This window comes from Salmo trutta, chromosome 25, assembly GCF_901001165.1.
Source record: "Salmo trutta chromosome 25, fSalTru1.1, whole genome shotgun sequence".
NCBI classification, from domain to species: Eukaryota; Metazoa; Chordata; class Actinopteri; order Salmoniformes; family Salmonidae; genus Salmo; species Salmo trutta.
Window position 1 is genome coordinate 33491751 of NC_042981.1, and position 19683 is coordinate 33511433.

At 43.9% G+C, this 19683-nt stretch overlaps 1 protein-coding gene across 2 annotated transcripts in view; it reads left to right on the forward strand.

The window, feature by feature from the left end:
* The window catches only part of LOC115162462 (connector enhancer of kinase suppressor of ras 3), a 78639-nt gene that overhangs the window by 50326 nt on the left and 8630 nt on the right, over nucleotides 1–19683 (forward strand). Inside the window, exons 6-15 of one of the 2 annotated variants that reach the window (XM_029713779.1) lie at nucleotides 216–335; nucleotides 476–535; nucleotides 2936–3004; nucleotides 3216–3362; nucleotides 5110–5231; nucleotides 5867–6060; nucleotides 6178–6264; nucleotides 6863–7125; nucleotides 9486–9523; nucleotides 10971–11013. In XM_029713779.1, the coding sequence (XP_029569639.1) occupies nucleotides 216–335; nucleotides 476–535; nucleotides 2936–3004; nucleotides 3216–3362; nucleotides 5110–5231; nucleotides 5867–6060; nucleotides 6178–6264; nucleotides 6863–7125; nucleotides 9486–9523; nucleotides 10971–11013 (1143 nt within the window). Of the gene's footprint in view, nucleotides 1–215; nucleotides 336–475; nucleotides 536–2935; nucleotides 3005–3215; nucleotides 3363–5109; nucleotides 5244–5866; nucleotides 6061–6177; nucleotides 6265–6862; nucleotides 7126–9485; nucleotides 9524–10970; nucleotides 11014–19683 lie in introns of both variants that reach the window. The other variant, XM_029713778.1, reaches the window with a different exon arrangement.

The window sequence follows — 19683 nt, forward strand, 5'->3', positions numbered from 1 at the left end:
AATCACATGACAGGACATTCAATTACTGGGCTGGTCATGTAATCACAGCAGTCATAAAAGCACACAGTCACTGTTTGACAATAAAACTTAAATTAAATCAACTTAATTTGATGAGATGGATTCATGAAATTCCATGATATTTTGTTTTCATTCTTTGGGTTGTTTGGTTTTCCTGTCTTGCTTAAAGGGGTTTCCTCCCCCCTCTCTCATTGCAGTCCAAGGTTCTGAACAGCATCTGTGACCAGACCATGAGAACAACCTCTGACCCTCTGATGAGCCAATCAGCATGCTTGGATGAAGTTCAGCTCAACAACATCAAGCCTGGGGAGGGACTGGTGAGGAATGCTGCATGGGAGTTTCCAGTTTAACCCTAACCCCACTGAATTACAAGCTACATTTATCTAGTGCACCTCAACTTTCTCACAAGATCAAACTGTCTCAGAAATTCATGTTCCTCATGTTCATATTCTTACAGGGTATGTACATCAAATCCACCTATGATGGACTTCATGTCATCACGGGGACCACAGAGCATGTAAGTATGGTGGCCACAGAAGAACAAATTAGTAGAGCTTAGTGAAAACCATCCTAGTGAATGCACCTTGCTCCTTTTGTTCAGTTGGTCTAAATGTGCACCTTTTTGTCAGTCTTACAGTGAGGGGAAGAAAGTATTTGTTCCCCTGCTGATTTTGTACGTTTGCCCACTGACAAAGAAATGATCAGTCTATAATTTTAATGATAGGTTTATTTGAACAGTGAGAGACAGAATAACAACAAAGAAATCCAGAAAAACGCATGTCAAAAATGTTATAAATTGATTTGCATTTTAATGAGGGAAATAAGTATTTCACCCCCTCTCAATCAGAAAGATTTCTGTCTCCCAGGTGTCTTTTATACAGGTAACGAGCTGAGATTAGGAGCACACTCTTAAAGGGAGTGCTCCTAATCTCACCTTGTTACCTGTGTAAAAGACACCTGTCCACAGAAGCAATCAATCAATCAGATTCCAAACTCTCCACCATGGCCAAGACCAAAGAGCCCTCCAAGGATGTCAGGGAGAAGATTGTAGACCTACACAAGGCTGGAACAGGCTACAAGACCATCGCCAAGCAGCTTGGTGAGAAGGTGACAACAGTTGGTGCTATTATTCGCAAATGGATGAAACACAAAAGAACTGTCAATCTCCCTCGGCCTGGGGCTCCATGCAAGATCTCACCTCGTGGAGTTGCAATGATCATGAGAACGATGAGGAATCAGCCCAGAACTACACGGGAGGATCTTGTCAATGATCTCAAGGCAGCTGGGACCATAGTCACCAAGAAAACAATTGGTAACACACTACGCCGTGAAGGACTGAAATCCTGCAGCGCCCGCAAGGTCCCCCTGCTCAAGAAAGCGCATATACATGCCTGTCTGAAGTTTGCCAATGAACATCTGAATGATTCAGAGGACAACTGGGTAAAAGTGTTGTGGTCAGATGAGACCAAAATGGAGCTCTTTGGCATCAACTCAACTCGCCGTGTTTGGAGGAGGAGGAATGCTGCCTATGACCCCAAGAACACCATCCCTACCGTCAAACATGGAGGTGGAAACATTATGCTTTGGGGGTGTTTTTCTGCTAAGGGGACAGGACAACTTCACCGCATCAAAGGGACGATGGACGGGGCCATGTACCGTCAAATCTTGGGTGAGAACCTCCTTCCCTCAGCCAGGGCATTGAAAATGGGTCGTGGATGGGTATTCCAGCATGACAATGACCCAAAACACACGGCCAAGGCAACAAAGGAGTGGCTCAAGAAGAAGCACATTAAGGTCCTGGAGTGGCCTAGCCAGTCTCCAGACCTTAATCCCATAGAAAATCTGTGGAGGGAGCTGAAGGTTCGAGTTGCCAAACGTCGCCTCGAAACCTTAATGACTTGGAGAAGATCTGCAAAGAGGAGTGGGATAGAATCCCTCCTGAGATGTGTGCAAACCTGGTTGCCAACTACAAGAAACGTCTGACCTCTGTGATTGCCAACAAGGGTTTTGCCACCAAGTACTAAGTCATGTTTTGCAGAGGGGTCAAATACTTATTTCCCTCATTAAAATGCAAATCATTTGTAACATTTTTGACATATTTTTCTGGATTTTTTTGTTGTTATTCTGTCTCTCACTGTTCAAATAAACCTACCATTAAAATTATAGACTGATCATTTCTTTGTCAGTGGGAAAACGTACAAAATCAGCAGGGGATCAAATACTTTTTTCCCTTACTGTATCTACTTCTCACGGTTCAATATACATCCTGTTGGTATAGCAACTCTTAATGTTATGCATAAACAATAGTTGCCAAGTTCTGATGGGGAGACAGTTAAGGGTGGGCTTCAAACAGTACATCTTCTTTCCAACCCCCCCCATCCCCCACATCCCGTTCTGAGGGTGGTCAAGGGCATTGCTGTTTACCACTGAGCAGTTTAAATGTGTTCCTTACCAAGCAGTGGAGAGAGGGAGGCGTTTAGAGGTTAAATAATATAGCTGTTCCTGTCTTCATCATCCATTTAAGAATCACAAACTTCAACAGTAAAGCATCCTCCTGCAGAGGAACGTTGGCAGCAGCGCTATTACAGCCTAATTATCATGCCTCCAGTCGTTAAGGATGAATCAAACCTTAACTCATCATATGACTCATTCATTCCTTTGACATTCACATGCATAATGTGACGACGTATTCATAAAGAGGGCGTTTGTGTTGTTTAGTCAGAGTTATGTAAAACGTAGATTTCCTCAGGGGCTTATTAAGTGGTCTGTTTCATAACAAGCCCATACATGGCACTTCTGACGACAAAGCGAACAGATGAAGGTGGAGTTATCCAGGGGCTAATACTACATGAAGGTGTTGTCTCTGAGCTAGGGGGGTTTGTATACTAATCCTGTCTTCTCCTCTCTCTGTTGTCAGTCCCCGGCAGACATGACCAGGAAGATCCATGGGGGTGATGAGGTGATCCAGGTGAACCAGCAGACAGTGGTGAGCGCCCGGCACCTTTTATCTCTGAAACCTGTCACAGAGAAAGGTTCAAGCAGTTGGAATGTGTTCCTTGCAGTTGACCTGACTACAGTGTGACATAATGATTTCATAGGGGGAAGTCTCTTCCTAGTTTCTTGCTGTGCCTCTTTCTGTTGACCTCCGCTATGATGTTCTGACACTGATCGATCTGTGCTGCTGTGCCTCGTCTCAGGTGGGCTGGCAGCTGAAGAACCTGGTGGGGAAGCTGAGAGAGGACCCTAAAGGTGTAGTCCTGCTGCTGAAGAAGAGACCTACAGGCACCTGCGGGTTCACACCTGCCCCTCTCAAGAACATGCGCTGGAAACCGCCCATGGCGCAGGTGCCCACCCCAAACCCCTTAATCTTTAACTTTGGTGTTCTTACCAAGGCAGTGTTATGGTTATTGTTCATATTACCTTTTGTTGGATGTGCCTCATGAGGGAGTATGGAGAAATGTTTGAGTGTAACAAGCCTAGACAAGTGTAGGAACCAGCCTGAGAGGGCCTGACAGCCCTGTAGGGCTGGGGACAATGCAGAGCTGTTCTCCATTCACTGATGGCATCCAAATAAAACAACAGCTACTGTACTCTCACACTGGTGATGATGTCACTCAGACTGGGTCATTAGTAGTGGCAGTCTGCAGAGACAGGAGATAGCATCTCCTTCAGTGGAGAATATAGCTGCTTTGGAAGTGGTTTGTGTAGGTGTGTGTAGAATCAGATCAATATCCAGCAGTAAGGTGGGAATCCTCAGTAGTGTGGCCTATATTGATGGGGCTAGTCAGCCAGTCTCCATGGATGACATGTATTTCAATAGGTCGCTCAGTGATTCAGCTCACAAAGAGCTTGGGTACACCCACTTTTGAGAACGTTCAATCCCCAAAGGTTTGCGTTAGCGGAGAATCAAGTCTCTGAGGGTACAGACAAATCCTGTGTTAATAAAGTTATGTAATGGTAATCCAATTCACCACTTTTCTCATATGGGGACAATTAGGATCTGGCTAAGCTCTTAGCCACAGTAATGCACCTGAGCCATGACTGCAGTAACTGGGGCTCCACAGGGAACAATAGGTTGTTGTAACCTAACCTGTGCTCTGGTCCTGGCACTGCCTCGTTATGCCTCTGGAGGCCGCTTCTGCCTTGGGAAAATCAGATCACATAATATCAGACGAGAGATGGTTTCACTTAACAAAGAACCTTTCATGACAAAGATACCAGATCACTCCGGACTTGTCCACCGCCATGTTTGAACAGGGTGTCAGGAATCAAAGCGCCACATCTTGGGTTTAAAGATAAGAGAGAGGCGTCGGTGTGTTAAACAATGGTGGATCACACACAGTGATTCAGGAGTGACACTGGGTTCTACAGGTAGCCTGGTAATAGGGGAGGAGGTGAGCGTAGACGTACCAGTATTTACTGTGTTTGATGCAGAGTGAAACTGAACATGGTCAATTTACCAAGTAGTGTGGTTTTAAAATAGCACCATAGCTGTGGTAGAATAGTATGGTTTCTTCTGCAGCTATTTTGGATTATCCTCAAAATCCTTCCATTCATTAGATACTACTGCACTGTTGGAGCTAGGAACAAAAGCATTTTGCTACACCCGCAATAACATCTGCTAAATATGTGTATGTGACCAATAAAACGTGATTTGATTCTCTAAATAGAGTTGTATAGATTTAAAGAGACACAGGCAAATATAATGTGGGGAAGGGGGATACCTAGTCAGTGACCTGCCATATGTAGGATAATCCAGCTCCTTCCTAACAAGTAGTGTTTAGAATGACTTGGTTAGGGTATGTAAATACAGCAGAAGAGACTTTAGGTAATCAACCATCCGTTATTGTAATAAATGTTGGAAGTTTAAAAAGACAAAAATCATCGGCTAGAGTAGGATGTGACAAATGGGGAAACACTCTTCCTTGCCAACACGTTACGTTTAGATTGTATAGTAGACACCTCTTAAGACATTTGTCCATTTGACGTAGCTATGCTGTTGGCTGTTTGCCCACCGTCAGTTATAATAGGTCCTATGAGGGGAGCATTTCTCTGACAGATTGTATTTTTTGGTTCTTTTTTATTTCTCAGAGCACCCCTTCCCTGAACAAAACCCAGTCTCCAGGCTGTTCCACAGACTGCTCCCCCAAGGAGAAAGCAGCCATCCTGGACCTGTACATCCCCCCTCCCCCCTCTGTACCCTACACTCCACGGTGTGTACCCCTGTAAGTACACTATGCCCAGGAGGGTTACCAGGAAAAACCTTAGGCTCAAGTTATAGGTTTAGAATTTGCTGTGTTCTGGCCCTATGCTACATGGTGAGTCAGGGGTCTGTGTGGGCCCCTGTAACCCTGCATTGAGGGAGCCGTGCGCCCACAGACAGCCTACACTCATTCTCCAGCTCCATGCTCCTGGCTTTGAAGTCTGGATAATGAGTGGTTCAGCCCCCTGATCATTCGCCACTCTCCTCTTGCCTATAAACCCCCACAGCAGAGCACATTCATTTGTGCCGTCTCCATCCAGCTCCGCTCACGCCACAGACAGACCTTATGCAACAGCCTCTCTGTTTCATCTGCCTCCTCAGACACCCTCCCTCCCTCCCTCGCTGTATCTCTCCCTCCCTCTCTGTCCATGTATGCCAGTGACCAGGCTGTTGCTGCATTCACCATGTTTACCAGATAGTGAATCATATTTTTTTTGCCATTTAGTGGACCCTCATATCCACAGCAACTTTAGTTAGCGACTGAGCAAAAGCATAAAGCAAATTTGACTGATTTTTACCTCCCTCCTTGTTCTCTCACCTATATGAAATGGGACATTGATGCTAATCAGTATTTTCTGTCCACAGAGAGAGTAAGATCAGCTCGTACTCGAGCATCAGTAAGATCAGACCAAAGGGTTCGGAGTCGCCCAACTCCTTCCTGGACCTGGAGAGTCGAAAGCGCTTCACCATCGCAGACTACGAGAAGATGGGCGTGGCCTACCCCATCGAGGCCAATGTAATTCAGCCCAGGATGAGGGAACGCATCACCTCGTCTCGTGGTTAGTAGTATCCTACCCCACAGTAACCACACACACAAGGCCCACTCGTTATAGATTTCAAGACAATATTCAAAACCAGTGAACCAAAATATTCAAACTTTTTGTATTTCTGCTTAGGTAAGCCCCGCCCCCTCTCCATGCCAGTGGACACCTGTCTTGGCGTGGCAGACACCTATGCCAAGCCCTGGACACAAGGCCGGAAAGGTAGCAAACACACACCATAGACCCATCTTCTGAGTTACTGCAGAACAACAACTTAACCACCAGAAATCTAATTGACCACAACCTCAATCAGATTATCCAGTTCACACCTTCAACAGCTAAATACATGAGAACAAATGATAGAATTCACCCCTCCAATGACCTTGGAGGCATGGTACCTCTGCTTAATTTACCAATGAATTAACCATATGATTAGTGTCAACTGAGAGCCATATTCTAGCTCTTGCCTGGATTGGATTAACTAGAGTTTACACCAACAAGATCAGTTCCTCATCCTTTGGTCTCCTTGGAGAGAACAGACACATGGCTATGAATGCACAGACAGAGCTTTCAAACAATCTCTCTGCTGGAGACCCAATTACACTGCAATGGTAGAGGAGTGGGTGAATGTTTTAATTGGCTGAGATGCCTGTGCAATTCTCCTCCACAGCCAACACAGAGAGTAGTCCTCTTTTTATGGGACAGTGCTTCTCTATAATACATTTAAGGCCTACTGAAGATATGCCCTAAAACCAACAAGCTATTCTCAATAACGTGCATTTGTACAAAGTATTACTAAAGATGTGCATTTCCCCTCCAGGCGAGGATCTCCTGTACAGATACCTGAGCAATGAGCGGATCCCCACCATTGCTGAGGAAGTCCCATTAGTGGCGCCGCCCTACAGGCCAGTGGGGGAAAAGCAGCTGGTCCGAGGGGTGGACCACATCCGGGGCAGCCGCTACTATGCCAACCAGGACCTCCACAACAGCGCCACCATCCCCTACCAGGACCACGACCTGGGCAGCAAAAAGACCCCAGTAGCCCCTGCCTCCAAACGCCCCCCGGCAGAGCCCTCGCTACTGGTCAGTTGGATCACGCGGCTTAAGCTATTGACTCACTGATGATGCGCTTCCTGTCCGGGGCTTCCTGTTCCTGTCTGTCTCCTCCTCAGTGCCTTTTGTCCTCCGGCTGTTTGCAATGGGCTCTCCCCTCTCACACTTTCTCCCTGCCTCCCTGCCTACCCAGTGTTACTACTACTGTACTACTACATCACCATGAGTTAGTAGTTAACTCACTGTCTTCTGTTGCATCACTTCTAACCAATCCCAGTCCCCTACCAACCAATCCCATCTCAGCTGCACAATCTGATAAACATAGGAATACTCAGTGAACTGGCTGCCACACCAGCACATGCATGCAAACTTGTATTTGGAGGTAGAGGTTTTACCAAGAGGAAATGTATGTCTATTTGTCTACAAATGGACAAGAGGAGTTATTCAGGTTTTTAGCACATTTCGGCCTTGTACCTTCACAGGAACAATTAATAAAACCAAACTTTTTTAGAAGTTATATCACCGTGTTATCACTGAGATAGGCTATTCCCTGCAAAATTGTTACATTTTCACTTGCCAATGGTGTGTTTTTATTTGAGAAACAAAGAAAAATGTTTCATGTCATGTCCTTGTTAGCATTGTTAAACTATACACTGCCAGTGGTTGCCTCCTTTTAAAAGCTATGCATATAGGAACTCTTTTCTGTCCTTTGACAGATTGATGTTGCATTGGTGAGTGACAAAATACTGTTTCAACGTACCCGTGATTTATTTTCCCTGCGTTCAAGGCCGTGCACTCTTCTCTGTACAGTCCCATGTCCTGCCTTGTTCTGGAGGCTGTATACACACTGCTCTGTGATTACCCTGCTCAAAGGATGTTCACAGCTGTTTGTCTACAATTAGCCTTGAGAACAAAGATGTGTAGGTCAAATATATTTCTGGAGTCACTGGCTAGAAAGTCTTCTGTTATCAGCACCGATAGCCTAGCGAGATACTATGGATAGCTTATAACAAGCGTTAACTGAAAGTATTATTAAATACCACAAGATGTCACAATGTTTTTTGTTGTTTTTTTAAATACAATTGTACCTTTTTATACCTGCCTTTTGAAACATTATTATATTATTAAAGGTGCAGTTGATTCCAGTTTTAATTTGTTTTGTCTTTATTTTAATGTTGTTGTTTTTTTTTTACTTACGAACCAGATAAAATGTATTGTTATATTGGTACTTGTCCAAAACCTCTGAGTGTTAGTTAGAATTGACACTTTCAGTGTCTGTATTCACCATAGAGGAGCACTTCGGGGGCATTAACCTATTCCGGACTCTGGCCTAATTTGCTTGACCTTTGAGAATGAACTCTACCTCTGTTTTGGAAGCATGTGGTGAAACTGGATAGCCAAGCTAAAGTTACATTCTGTCTCTGTGGCCATGCTTATTATGCAACTGTATTTAAAAAAAAAACTTAAATTAACATATGTTCTACTTAGGGAGAACATATGTCTTATTGGACTGTCAAGATATCTTGCTTGACATATGTGGTCTTTTAACCTCTGTATGCCTTCACCTACATCTGAATTGCACTCAGGACTCGCATTGTTATTTTCTTTGTTACATTTTCTCCCCAAAAAACTGGCAGACCAATTGGATTTAGAAAAGAACAACATTGACTTTGGCACATTTCTAAATCAAAATAAAAGGAATGATTAATTAATCTCCCTGCCCCTCCTCTGCCTCTTTCTGTTTCCCTGCATGATTTTACTGGTTGTCTGGGGGCCACCTGTTAAGGATCTAATGTCTCTTCTTCCGAACCTTCTCTGAGCCCTGCCCTGCCCTAGCCTGCCCAGCTATGATAACCTGCCGTCCTTACTAATCTGCATGTGCTGAGTGTCTGTGGTGGAACAGTATACCACCTGCTCTTTGCTGCTTCTCCTTGCTATGTTTACTCGCGTCTAACAAAAACCACAGCCTTGCATGATGTTGATGTGAAAAGGGAAAGATGTATGTGACAGATTTGCCTTCTTCTATTCACCATTTTCTTTGCAGGAGAATTGTTGGTGTGTTCAGTGACATGCTCCCTACTTTCTTTATATATGCGATAAGCTTTGGGGCAAATCAGCGATTGTGCCGTGCACTTAACACATTTAGTAAATCAACACTGATAGGAATTAGCTGCTTAGGTGTTATGTCCTTAAAACATCAAGGATTTACTCGAATATCCAATTCTGAGGCTACTGTAGAGCAGCTCTTGCCTCCATTGCCTTTCAATGATCTGAGCAAGACAGTCCAATGTGGTAACCAACCCAGAAGCCTGAAGATCCAGGGAAAGTGACCAAGTTGGCCAGTGCTGGGTAATGAATGAGTTCATTCTCTGTGTCCGTCACTCACACAGGTGTCCGACTGGTGCTCCAGCAGTGGCTTCCTCAACAGGTGGGTCGTCATATTACATCGCTCATCTGACTCATAGTCAACCATAACTCGCAACACAGCCCATTCTCATTTCCAACCCATTCTCACTAAGTTGCGCTGTACTGTAAGCATGTGATGTATGCAGTCTATAGGTCAAATGTGATAGGCTGGAGGGGTACAGTTTAAATACGCCTCGTAGTTGGTGTCATCTCATTTATGGAGCCACCAGTCAGTCAGGGAGTAGTGACATGTTTTTAACCATGGGGTTGGGTGGGTGGTCTGAACTGGATTTTAACAACCAGTGAAAGTATGTGGTAGAAAACGAACCTCTGTCTCAGAGGACCAGACAAGATGCACTACTGGGAGTGCTAGACCACAGACAGACAGGACCTCAAATAGCATTACAACCTCAAGCATGACATTCTTCAAATGAATAAGACCCAGAAGGAATGGGTCAGATCCTTCTGTTTGGAAATAGAGGGCTCTGAATGAGGCTAGTTCCTATTTTGGGATTTTAAATCATTCAAGACATCTGATTCCCCTTATTGAAATCAAATTAACCTCACTTGGATGACGTCCTACAAGAGGAATCCAAAGTGACGGGGGTATGACAAATTCTGATTTTCCATCTGCTCCAACCTACTGACTGTGACGATGGTGGAGGGAGCAGTCACCCTCTTCTGTTTGGTAGAGGTTCCATGGCCTTTCATTGAAATAGATTCAAATACTTGATTATGGATATTCAATATGTTTAGGACACTCAAAAGTAGCTAGCTAATCCACTTGCACACACACAGAGTGAATTCTTTTCCACAGCCAAAAAGCAGAGGAAGGCACATCCACAGAAGTATTAACTAACTCACCAGTATGTCTCAGACATCTTAAACCAACCATATGAGACAGCAAATCCAGACCTTTTACTGCTAACTCTGGAGGGAAAGATGTAAGCAATTGACAGACAGGAAAAACAAGCGAAGACGACTTCATACCCTGAAATTGCAGGGCGAGGCCTGTAGCCTGCTGACGTAAATATATGTATTTTGAGAATTGGCCGATAGCTATCTGCGTACCATACTGAAGTGGCTTCCTGATATATCACCACTGTCCCGACACAGACAGAAAAGAACTGCCCTATTACATGCCACAAGATCCATTTTATTGCAGCAAATTATATATGAAAGTTAGCTGAAATGGAACCAAGATAATGAGTGCCTATGTACGAGCCAAGGATGCACTAAGTATGTGTTATAGATTTTTTACTAACTGTATTTGTCATCCCCAAACCTAAATGGTACAGTTAGTGCCTCTGTGGTATGTTGAGGTTGATGCAGAGGGTAGAATGAGTGGTTTTATCTAGTCAATGTTACCCCTTTGCCCACTGACTAATTTTGTCATTGGTCTAGACTAGATTAAACACTAGATGCTTTGTTTCCTAATCTTGCCTCATTCTCTCCTCTCTCCTCCTTAGATACAGCCAACCTCATATTCGAACCTGGTCCTTCTCTCAAGCGGTAAGGACATAATCTGTTTTGTGTCCATAAACTCAGTCTCCACTCCACTGGTTCAGAGTGGCTCCTTGTCTCCATCCTCACTTCCCAATCCCCCATGATCCTGTTCATCTACACACACACACTCAGTGGTGATGAGAAGCCCTAAGTACTCTTGGATGAATGAAACACACAGACTTAGCATTGCTTGCACAATTCAATGAACAATGATAAGATACGGCAAAATTATAATTCTCTATCAATTAAAGGGTCGTTTTTGAGGTCCAGTGGTTTGGAGAAGAGATTACTGAGGTGTTTGCACCATGTGTCCCTCCCTTTAACCGCAGTTGAGAGAGAGAGATAATGTATCTCCTCCTGCTATGTGAGGAATGTCTCTGGCCTCTGAGACAATCCCATTATATCACACAGATAAGACATTGAACAAGAGGCGTGGTACATATACTCAACCACTGACACAAAACTATTCTCCATATTCTTTATGGTCTTCTTCATCACAATCTTGAGCCATTTCATTGCCAGTCAATATCAGTTAATAGCTAACCATGAAAGTGGCCATTCTGAAGGCTATTATCAGCAGCTGGACATAACCCACTGTTACGCCTCAAAAAGGAGCCATAGTGGAAATTGATCTGCCCCTTATTGGCCATGACCGATGTGGGCATTGGATTACCTGGCTGGGGGATATCGGAACATTCAGCGGCCAAGCCTCTGGGAATCACCATGTTAATGCCAGTCCCTCAGTCACACTTAGCAGGCATACACATCCAGTGGGGTCAGATATGTGGCCACAGAGCCACATATTGTTCCTTTGTCACTAACAAAGGAACAAATCACTACTCCACAGGTTCATGATCTCTGATCTTACTGTGCACAAACTTATTGTGCACAAACAAGAAAACCTTGAAATAAAAGTCAAGGGAGAAGGAGGGAGAAATAGCTGCTATAGACATACATTACTATTTTTTAAGTCCTTTATGAATAATTTCAGAAGGCGTGTGGGATCATTGCTGTGAAAAACAGTGCTGTGAAAAAGTATTTGCCCCCGTTCTAATGTTTTCTAAATTCCTGAACATTTTCATACTGAATGTTATCAGATCTTCAACCTAAGCCTAATATTAGATAAAGGGAACCTGCGTGAACAAATAACACAACAATTACATACTTATTTCATAAATAACATTATGCAACACCCAATGCCCGTGTGAAAAGGTAATTGCCCCCTTATATTCAATAATTGGTTGTGCCACCTTTAGCTGCAATGACTCCAACCAAAAGCTTCCTGTAGTTGATGATCAGTCTCTCACGTCACTGTGGAGGAATTTTAGCCCACTCTTGCATGCAGAACTGCTTTAACTCAGCAACATTTGTGGGTTTTCAAGCATGAACTGCTTGTTCCTGCCACAACATCTCAATTGGAATTAGGTCTAGACTTTGACTAGACCATTCCAAAACTTCAAATTTGTTCATTTTTAACCATTTTCATGTAGACTTGATTGTGTGTTTTGGATCATTGTCTTGCTGCATGACAGAGGAAATATAGAAAATCAGAAAGGGAGCAAATACTTTTTCACGGGTCTGTACAGTATGTCGGTGAGAGTGGGAATATTCATTGCTCAGCGAGTTATGGACCACTGCAGTATTCAGAGTTAAAGGTCCAATGCAGCTGTTTTTATCTCGATATCAAATAATTTCTGGGTAACAGAAATTATTGTTTTCAATTAAAATGGTAAAAAAGAAACAAAAATAGCTTCTTAGCAAAGAGCAAATTCTCAAGCAAGAATTTTGCTAGGACTGTCTGGGAGGGGTCTGAGTGGGGAGGGGAAAACTGAAAACTAGCTGTTATTGGTGGGATGGAGTTTTGACCTGCCTGGTGATGTCACCAGGCAGGCCAAAACTCCATCTCACCAAAGCAGGCTGAAATTTCATGTGGTCTTTCCATCCCACCAAAACAGACCTCACGTTTTGACTGCACTGGCCCTTTAAATCAATTTGTCAACTGTGTTCGCTGCGGGGGTTGAGCCACAGTGTGAGGCAACTATGCAATTACCATAAACAGGGTCTTACAGCGCTTTGTGGCATTTGCCAATCTCCTGTAGACGCAGCACACTGAGCAGTGTAAAGAACCTGATACCAGCTCTGCGGCCCGGGGCCCTGGCCCAGCGTGAGAGACCCCGAGTAAAGAATGGCCACTGTGTCTGCCAGTGAAACCCCCTCGCTCCACTTGCTCTGGAGCAGGGCTTGGGGATTATTAGTTAAGTGCTGTGACAATTCTCAGCATGGAACATGATGGGAGATTTAGTCCACAATGGTGTGACAAATCCACATTCCCAGGAAGTCTATTGGGCTCTGACATGAGTGGTGGAGGGCTTACCTTATTTCCCCCACTGTGCCTTTTCATGTACCAAAACAATACTCTGTGCTAAATCATTCTAATGTGACGTGCTTAGACTTTTGTTCTAGAATGAATGAGAACAATAGGAACAGAATTGAGTGTAAATCTTTAAATACCATCTTTCTATCCATTTCAAAAGCCATGGCCCAGATGATTGTAACTTGGTGATGACAATGGTGTTATTTGATATGGATGAGAGGGGGGATGTGAGAAATGTAGAGAGAATAATAGAGAGACAGGAGGAGAGAGGGTAGAGGGAGAGCAAGAGAGAAGAGAATGTCCCTATAGTTTGCCTGTCACTGTATGGGCACAGTGGGGCATGTCAGGACTCAGGAGCCCCATGAGGGTTGAGGTCCGGGGGGAGACAGAGCGAGCTGTCCTCTCCAGGTCCAGGAATGTGTCTGGTTTACCACTAGTGTTCTAGCACAGGGAGAACCCACCACATCCGATCCTCTGAACAGATAGCAGCTACCATCCACAAACATTACAGCCACTGTCAGAGCTCAAGACAAATGTTATGGCTACAGTTTCTGCTCCCCACAGGGAGAAAAGAGTGTTGATAGCCATGCTGCAGTCTTCTTTAGTTTCCTCTCACATTGCCTCCCAGAAAACCATAAGTGGACCGTGATGTGACACATGTTTCTTTCCTTTTTCCTAAGGCACCTTCATAATGGTATATTTTGTGAAATTCACTCAATGATGATGGTTTTACCTGTCTGTAATACGAGCATGATTTAATTGTTTAAACAGACTGTGGATATATACATTATATATACAAAAGTATCTGGACACCCCATCAAATTAGTGGATTCGGCTATTTCAGCCACACCCATTACACACAGGTGTATAACATTGAGCACACCGCCATGCAATCTCCATAGACAAACATTGGTATTACAATGGTCTTACTGAAGAGCTCAGTGACTTTCGACGTGGCAACGTCACAGGATGTCACCTTTCCAACAAGTCAGTTCTTCAAATTTCTGCTCTGCTAGAGCTGCCCCAGTCAACTGTAAGTGCTGTTATTGTCAGTGGTCGAAAAGATACCTTCATAGAAAATGACTCAAGTAAAAGTGAAAGTCACCCAGAAAAATACTACTTGAGTAAAAGTCTAAAAGTATTTGTTTTTAAATATACTTAAGTGTCAGAACTAAATGGAATTGCTAAAATGTACTTAAGTATCAAAAGTAAAAGTATAAACCATTTAACATTTCTTAAATTAAGCAAACCAGACGGCACCATTGTCTTTTTTATTTTTTATTGACGGATAGCCAGGGGCACACTCCAACACTCAGACATCATTTACAAACAAAGCATTTGTGTTTAGTGAGTCCACCAGATCAGAGGCAGTAGGGATGACCAGGGATGTTCTCTTGATAAGTGTGTGAATTGGACAATTTTCCTGTCAAAATGTAACGAGTACTTTTGGGTGTCAGGGGAAATGTATGGAGTAAAAAGTACATTATTTTATTTAGGAATGTAGTGAAGTAAAAGTTGACAAAAATATAAACAGTAAAGTACAGATACCCCAAAAAACTACTTAAGTAGTACTTTAAAGTATTTTTACTGAATTACTTTACACCACTGATTATTGTGAAGTGGAAACATCTAGGAGAAACAACGACTCAGCCGCAAAGTGGTAGACCACACAAGCTCACAGAACGGGACCGCTGAAGCGCGTAAAAATCATCTGTCCTCTTTATGGTTCGGGCTAAGCCCCTTACTTCCAGCGAAGGGAAATCTTAACACTACAGCATACAACTACATTCTAGACGATTCTGTGCTTCCAACTTTGTAGCAACAGTTTGGGGAAGGCACTTTTCTGTTTCAGCATGGCAATGCCACTGTGCACAAAGCAAGGCCCATACAGAAATGGTTTGTCGATATTGGTGTGGAAGAACTTGACTGGCCTGCACAGAGCCCTGATCTCAACGCCATGGAACACCTTTGGGATGAATTTGAATGCTGACTGCAAGCCAGGCCTAATCGCCCAACATCAGTGCCCAACCTCACAAATGCTCTTGTTGCTGAATGGGAGCAAGTCCCAGCAACATCTAGTGGAATGTCTTCCAAGAAGAGTGGAGGCTGTTATAGCAACAAAGGGGGGGCCAACTCCATATTAATGCCATGATTTTGGAATGAGATGTTCAACTAGCAGGTGTCCACATACATGTAGTGTATATAGTGAACAGCAAGAGTCTGTGACAATTCAATGAATGTCATGTCAATGAATGTCACTCCCTAAGTTTGTTTTACTCACTGCTTTAGCACACTCTGCCAACCCGGATGTCTTAGCCGTGTCTGAATCCTGGCTTAGGAAAACCACCAAAAACCCTGAAATCTCCATCGCTAACTATAACATTTTCCGCCAAGATATAACTGCCAAAGGGGGCGGTGTTGCAATCTACTGCAAAGATAGCCTGCAGAGTTCTGTATTACTATCCAAGTCTGTGCCCAAACAATTCGAGCTTCTACTTCAAAAAATATACCTTTCCATAAACAAGTCTCTCACTGTTGCCGCTTGCTATAGACCTCCCTCTGCCCCCAGCTGTGCCCTCGATACCATATGTGAATTGATTGCCCCCCATCTATCTTCTGAGCTCGTGCTACTAGGTGACCTAAACTGGGACATGCTTAACACCCCGGCCATCCTACAATCTAAGCTTGATGCCCTCAATCTCACACAAATTATCAATGAACCTACCAGGTACAACCCCAAATCCGTAAACACGGGCACCTTCATAGATATCATCCTAACTAACTCGCCCTCCAAATACACCTCTGCAATCAAGATCTCAGCGATCACTGCCTCATTGCCTGAATCCGTAATGGGTCTGCGACCAAACGACCACCCCTCATCACTGTCAAACACTCCCTAAAACACTTCTGCGAGCAGACCTTTCTAATCGACCTGGCCAGGGTATCCTGGAATGACATTGACCTCATCCCGTCAGTAGATGATGCCTGGCTATTCTTTAAAAGTGCCTTCCTCACCATCTTAAATAAACATGGCCCATTCAAAAAATGTAGAACTAGGAATAGATATAGTCCTTGGTTCACTCCAGACCTGTCTGCCCTCGACCAGCACAAAAACATCCTGTGGCGTTCTGCATTAGCATCGAATAGCCCCCGTGATATGCAACTTTTCAGGGAAGTTAGGAACACAGATACACAGGCAGTTAGAAAAGCTAAGGCTAGCTTTTTCAAACAGAAATTTGCATCCTGTAAAGTCCATGGAGAATAAGAGCACCTCCTCCCAGCTGCCCACTGCTTTGAGGCTAGGAAACACTGTTACCACCAATAAATCCACTATAATTGAGAATTTCAATAAGCATTTCTCCACGGCTGGCCATGCTTTCCACCTGGCTACCCCTACCCCGGTCAACTGCCCGGCACCCTCCACAGCAACCCGCCAAAGCCCCCACCATTTCTCCTTCACCCAAATCCAGATGGCTGATGTTCTGAAAGAGCTGCAAAATCTGGACCCTTACAAATCAGCCGGGCTAGACAATCTGGACCCTCTCTTTCTAAAATGATCTGCTGAAATTGTTGCAACCCCTATTACTAGATTGGAAAGCTGCCGCGGTCATCCCCCTCTTCAAAGGGGGTGACACTCTAGACCCAAACTGCTACAGACCTATATCTATTCTACCCTGTCTTTCTAAGGTCTTCGAAAGCCAAGTTAACAAACAGATTACCGACCATTTCGAATCCCACCGTACCTTCTCCGCTATGCAATCTGGTTTCAGAGCTGGTCATGGGTGCACCTCAGCCACGCTCAAGGTCCTAAACGACATCATTACCGCCATCGATAAGAGACATTACAGTGCAGCCGTATTCATCGACCTGGCCAAGGCTTTCGACTCTGTCAATCACCACATTCTTATTGGCAGACTTGACAGCCTTGGTTTCTCAAATGATTGTCTCACCTGGTTTACCAACTACTTCTTTGATAGAGTTCAGTGTGTCAAATCGGGGGGCCTGTTGTCCGGACCTCTGGCAGTCTCTATGGGGGTGCCACAGGGTTCAAGTTCTTCTCTGTATACATCAGTGATGACGCTCTTGCTGCTGGTGATTCTCTGATCCACCTCTACGCAGACGACACCATTCTGTATAATTCTGTCCCCTCTTTGGACACTGTGTTAACTAATCTCCAGACGAGCTTCAATGCCATACAACTCTCCTTCCGTGGCCTCCAACTGCTCTTAAACGCAAGTAAAACTAAATGCATGCTCTTCAATCGATCACTGCCCGCACCTGCTCGCCCGTCCAGCATCACTACTCTGGACGGCTCTGACTTAGAATACGTGGACAACTACAAATACCTAGGTGTCTGGTTAGACTTTAAACTCTCCTTCCAGACTCACATTAAGCATCTCCAATCCAAAATTAAATCTAGAATCGGCTTCCTATATCGCAACAAAGCATCCTTCACTCATGCTGCCAAACATACCCTCGTAAAACTGACCGTCCTACCGATCCTCGACTTCAGTGACGTCATCTATAAAATAGCCTCCAACACTCTACTCAACAAATTGGATGCAGTCTATCACAGTGCCATCCGTTTTGTCACCAAAGCCCCATACACTACCCACCACTGCAACCTGTACGCTCTCGTTGGTTGGCCCTCGCATCATACTCGTCGCCAAACCCACTGGCTACAGGTTATCTACAAGTCTCTGCTAGGTAAAGCCCCGCCTTATCTCAGCTCACTGGTCACCATAGCAGCACCCAGTCGTAGCACGCGCTCCAGCAGGTATATCTCACTGGTCACCCCCAAAGCCAATTCCTCCTTTGGTCGTCTTTCCTTCCAGTTCTCTGCTGCCAAGGACTGGAACGAACTGCAAAAATCTCTGAAGCTGGAGACTCATATCTCCCTCACTAGCTTCAAGCACCAGCTGTCAGAACAGCTCACAGATCACTGCACCTGTACATAGCCCATCTGTAAACAGCCCATCTATCTACCTACCTCATCCCCATACTGTATTTATTTATTTATCTTGCTCCTTTGCACCCCAGTATCTCTACTTGCACATTCATCTTCTGCACATCTACCATTCCAGTGTTTAATTGCTATATTGTAATTACTTCGCCACCATGGCCTATTTATTGCCTTAACTCCCTTATCTTACCTCATTTGCACTCACTGTATATAGACTTTTTGTTGTCTTTTGTTCTACTGTATTATTGACTGTATGTTTTGTTTATTCCATGTGTAACTCTGTGTTGTTGTATGTGTCGATTTGCTATGCTTTATCTTGGCCAGGTCACAGTTGCAAATGAGAACTTGTTCTCAACTAGCCTACCTGGTTAAATAAAGGTGAAATAAATTAAAAATGTCAGCAGATTTGATGAACAAGTGTAACCTACCGTCTAATTTCCATTTCCATTTGATGCGCTAGAGTGACATCTAGTGGTTATTGGGTTACGGTGCGTACTTTAACTCGGCGGACAAATTCGGACTCACTGCTACTATTATTGCAACCTAATGTTCACCAAAGTTTTAGCGGGGATTCGCCGTTGTAAGCGCAAGCTTTCCTTCAACAGAGACGTTATCCGCACTAAAATACGTATTTTCATGTCTAAGTTGCAGGTATGTTTCAGGGTGATTTTTGAGGGCTAGATTGTGTTTTTCGTTTACCTATACGTTTAACTAACACAAACACGGGGCTTGAGTCAATCAATTTAACCAGTCACTCCATCAAAGAAAGACACATTTTGAGTAAACGGTTGTAGGCCTACATGACTTCACTGAACCCCGTTCAGTCCAGCTAGTGTTTTTAAATCATTTTGTTTTTGTGATATCTAATTCTTGTTTAGTTCCAACCATGGCAGTTATTTGGTGCGGATACATTTGATTCCTGAACTCTTGATGTGTCTGATATGGTATTATGCTTCAGTCAGTACTCACACAGTTCTTGATGCTCTGGTAAAGGGATTATATTATTTATGTCATCTGATAACAGGTGCAGTTAGTTCATCTGCTTCGCTGTGGTTAGTTCATACTGCTGCGGTTGTGGTTAATAGTGTGATGAAGCATCACTAGGCTCACAGTCATCAGTTGGCTAACAAAACATGTTGCCGACTGAGATGCAAGTGTGTTGAGCAAGACAGACGGAGAAGTGTAGCCTAGGTATGTTTCTCGTATTTAGTATGTGTCATTTGGAGAAGACCAGCCTTATGAAGCTGACACTCTTAAGTGGATATATTCCTAAACTCTTTTGAAAGCAACAGGTACTGATTAATCAGGGATTCATCTTGACTTAATGAATATGTATATT